The sequence below is a fragment of the Coturnix japonica genome, assembly GCF_001577835.2.
Source record: "Coturnix japonica isolate 7356 chromosome 2 unlocalized genomic scaffold, Coturnix japonica 2.1 chr2random1476, whole genome shotgun sequence".
In the NCBI taxonomy this organism is placed as follows: Eukaryota; Metazoa; Chordata; class Aves; order Galliformes; family Phasianidae; genus Coturnix; species Coturnix japonica.
The window spans coordinates 1-4,195 of record NW_015439270.1 but is presented as its reverse complement, the minus strand read 5'-3'; the positions used below and the strand labels follow the sequence as shown (position 1 = coordinate 4,195).

General features: G+C 43.1%; 1 protein-coding gene across 1 annotated transcript; it reads right to left on the bottom strand.

The window, feature by feature from the left end:
* Positions 1–574: 574 nt before the first annotated feature.
* LOC107306792 (GMP reductase 1-like) lies at positions 575–3,555 on the bottom strand. The gene is made up of 3 exons (XM_015850140.2): positions 3,403–3,555; positions 2,178–2,261; positions 575–775 (listed from the first exon to the last, which is right to left on the bottom strand). The coding sequence occupies exons 1-3, from the start codon at positions 3,445–3,447 to the stop codon at positions 590–592; spliced, it is 315 nt and encodes a 104-aa protein (XP_015705626.1). The 5' UTR covers positions 3,448–3,555; the 3' UTR covers positions 575–589.
* Positions 3,556–4,195: the final 640 nt, after the last annotated feature.

The following is a 4,195-nucleotide window of genomic DNA, read 5'->3' as shown; positions in this document are numbered from 1 at the left end:
CGTCCAACCTGGTCTTGAACACCTCCAAGGACGGGGCATCCACAACCTCCCTGGGCAGCCTGTTCCAGGGCCTAACCACTCTCCTAGTGAAGAACTTCCCCCTAACATCCAACCTAAATCTTCCCTCTCCCCTAGATGACTAGGTCTTTTCCAACCTTGATAATTCTGTGATTCTGTAAATATTTTAACATTAGAGGTTGCATTTGGTATAGGAAGGAGGATGTGAGTAGTAGAAAAACTGGATCCACCCAGCCTGAAATGTCAGCATCACACTGCTATATCAGAGCACACATTGAACAGATATTTTCAGCAATGGAAGACTGACAATGCCAACATGTTATTAAACCATCATCATTTGGCACAGAGTCAACACCTTGCTGAACTGAGAGATGAACGGAGCTGCCCTCTGTATTCTCAGAAGAGTATCTGTCCACATGCATTTGTCTGGAAAGCAAGATGTTTCAGACAGGCTTCTTTTTCTCTCTCTTTTTATTTTTTTCCTCCAATGAGGACACAAATTGGTGGAGCTATACAGGGCACTCAAACTCCAGGTCCTATTCACAGACAGAATTCACATGACACATCCTTTCTACAGACTTACCATAATGGTGTGATTTGGGAACAGGGCACGGACAGACTTCACAAATGTCACAAAATGTTCTGAATAGCCATTTGCCACATCCAAGCAGATGTATCTGATAGGTGGGATGGCCTCTAGAATGCTTGTTAACTTCTCCAAATCAGCTTTTCCACTACCTGAGCTTGCTGCTACATGCTAGAAAGACAGAGGGAGAACAAAACAGAGCAGTTAATTTGTAAAAATTGCAGTAAATACTCCTTGTACATCTTTTGCATATGTTTCAGGGGGTCTTCAAGGGAAAGCTGGTTAAAGTCATGCTATATAATATTGAATAAATGCCTTCCTGGCAATACCAGGAAGGCTCCCTCTGTTTTGCTTACAGTATCTTAAACAAAGCAAGGTTACTGTTTTATGAGCACTTCATTCCCAAGTGGCTTATCATAGTCAAATACAATCACCTGAGATGCTCAGCTATATTTAGATTAACACAGACACAGAGGCTCCAACTTGGTGCATGCCCAGGGAAACGGTGGCAAAACTTGGAGTAGTGTCATAGAGAAGGATTTGGATTTAAATTCATAAACCCTTCCCTGATCTACAGAATCACACAACAGTTCAGTTTGTAAGGGACTTCTGGTGACTGTCGTCAAACCCCCTCACTGAAGCCAGGTCCTCCTTTGTCTTTGTAAGAGTTCTTTCCACCAAACAAGTAGTTTCTACAGCTGTTGGCCCAAAGAAACTCTGCAGTGACCTGAGGTCACAGAGCAAGTCAAAATTTAATCACTAGAAGAGCCTGCTCTGGTGATATTAGGAACCACAAAGAGCTATTTAAGTGCCAATGTGTCTAGGCACAGCATATTCCTAGGGTCACTTTCTATCCTATGGTGGCATATAAGGAATCTTGATGAACCTAAGTGATAGACTGGCTTTCAGACAATTCTGTAATCAATAGTCTATACAGCATAATTATAAGGTAGGGATACAAAACAACTAAGCAGTACTCTTTTCTATACAGGTCACGCTTCAAAACTGTGCCAAACTCTAAGGAGTACTGGGGATAATTAGACCCGCTCTTCTACTGGTGCAAGGAGGTAAATGGAAGACACACACACACAATGACAACTTTCAAAACTCATCCCTACTTGAGTCCAGCACCCAGGCTCTGTATCCACATGCATACCTGACAGCAAAGACTCTGCCTAGCACTAGGACATGCACGGTCAGTTCACTATTAGGTTAATTCAGTTGTGAACTTGGGCTTCTCCTTTCCCAACACTACCAGTGCTCCCACCAGGAACAAAAGGCCAGCAACAAGACCAACTCCTATTCCTTCTTGTTTGCTCAGGGTAGTTCTCCATTTCCCTTCTGCAAATACATATTCTTTGCTTTTTGCATCTTAACATAAGCACTTTCAAAACAGACTCAAAGAGCTATTCTTTCTAAACCAGGACAAGCCACTTCCCTAGATGTGTTAAAGAAGAGCAAATATCTTCATTCCTCAAAACCTCACTTCACAACAGTATTCCCAAGAGACCTCAAGGTATGCAAGTTCAGAACAAAGCAATAAACCATAATAATTTACAGTATGAAAATGTACCTCAAGGCATTCTGGGTGATTGGCAGCAAACAGTTTCCATTCTTCCAGAGAATAATGCTTGTGAATTGCAGTGAACATTGCATGCTAGCAAAAATAAGAGAACTTATATTAATGTCCAAGTTCACTCATCTTTCCCTCAGCTGTGGAATAACAAACAGGATATCACAAATTCCCATTTTAAGTATAGACTCATCTTGCTTGAAAGAATAACAATGAATAACAGTGAATAAGCAACCAGGCAACTCCAGATGGCTCTCCAAAGGTAGCTTAGCATACGTGAACAACTTCTCAGGATCAGGTTTCTGACATTTAATAAGGTTATGGTCAATATTTTGTTTGTGCTTATGCACTGTAAGAGATTAAGGTGAGACTTGAGGCCGAAGGCTAATTAACTAAAGACTCCTGACTGCCGCAGCTTTATTCAGTAACCCACTCTTTCAAAACCTTTTTTTTTTAGCTAACAGGTTTTTTTTCTGCAATGGAACACATATACACAACAGAAACTAAGCTGTAGAGGTCCCCCACCTGAAGCTGAGCTACATCCAGTAAACATTCACAGAATCACAGAATGATCCAGGTTGGAAGGGACCTCAAGGATCATGTAGTTCCAGCCCCCCTGCCTGGCAGGGCCACCAAACATACGCCTTTACTAGATCAGGTTGCCCAGGGCCCTGTCCAACCTGGTCTTGAACACCTCCAAGGACGGGGCATCCACAACCTCCCTGGGCAGCCTGTTCCAGGGCCTAACCACCCTCCTAGTGAAGAACTTCCCCCTAACATCCAAACTAAATCTTCCCTCTTTTAACTTAAAACCATTTCCCTGTGTCCTGCCATTGTCAGCCCTTTCGAAGAGTTTACTCCCCTCCTGGGTGTAGGTTCCCTTCAGGTATTGAAAGGCTGCTATGAGGTCACCCCGCAACCTTCTCTTCTCCAGGCTGAACGAGCCCAACTCCCTCAGCCTGTCCTCATAGGGAAGGTGCTCCAGCCCTCTGATCATCTTTGTGGCCCTCCTACATTCCCACTAACATTCTTAATCTGGGTCTCTCACTCCATGCAACAGTGATGCCATAAAAGTAAATCTGCTTTTGAAGCAAGACCACACCTTATTGCTCTTCATTTTATAACTCCTCGGCCCCATTCTCACTCAAAGCTAAAAATTAACAAGGACTGTTTACCCTTACTCACCAGGTTCCCAACTGTTATAGAAATGAGAACCAAGACTTACTTTAGCCATAACAACAGCCATTTCAAATGTCCCCACGGTGTCCATGTTTGCCACTATGATGGGAATTCCCGTGTACGTCTGCTTGGAGTTGCGGAAGGTGAAAGTGCGCGTGAGGTCAACCTGCAACAAACAAGCACAGCTTCTTTTCAGTAACTGATTGAATCCTAATGACTTTTGTGATGGATTTCACTGACAGCAAGTTTGAATAATGCTTCTTAATTTTCCTCAGATTTTCTCCTTTCATTCAGCTATTGCCTCACTTAATTTCATTTATTAATTACAACCTCTGCTTTCCAAACAACAAGGAAAATACAGATATGAAGTAATATTTGCTGTGTTAGAGAGCTCTTGTGGAAGAAAAAGAGGGTTGATATTTCAAAGAACAACAACAAGCTCAATGCAGATGCATTTGGAAGAGACAGATAGGGAAAGAAAAGACAGTGACAACTGTGAATGATTTTATATAGAAGTAGCCTCAGCTGTTTGTGTGGCTGCCTGAGAAACCAGGGATGAAATCCTAACTCCACAGAACTAAGAGCTAGAATCTCCCCCGACTCCAGGGCACAAACAGCTTTGTCCTGTTCTTTAATGTTAGTGACAATATAATAATTCAAAACCAAGTTCACTCTTTGTTAGGGGGAAGTTCTTCACTAGGAGAGTGGTTAGGCCCTGGAACAGGCTGCCCAGGGAGGTTGTGGATGCCCCGTCCTTGGAGGTGTTCAAGGCCAGGTTGGACGGGGCCCTGGGCAACCTGATCTAGTAAATGTGTGTGTTTGGTGGCCCTGCCAGGCAG

Bases quoted from the DNA above. Each gene is read 5' to 3' on its own strand.
- LOC107306792 (XM_015850140.2), bottom strand. From the start codon at position 3,447: ATGGACACCGTGGGGACATTTGAAATGGCTGTTGTTATGGCTAAA. The intron at 2,262-3,402 runs GTAAGTCTTGGT...TATTTTTGCTAG, and splicing joins TGGCTGTTGTTATGGCTAAA to CATGCAATGTTCACTGCAAT. The intron at 776-2,177 runs GTACATTTTCAT...CTGTCTTTCTAG, and splicing joins ATCACCCAGAATGCCTTGAG to CATGTAGCAGCAAGCTCAGG.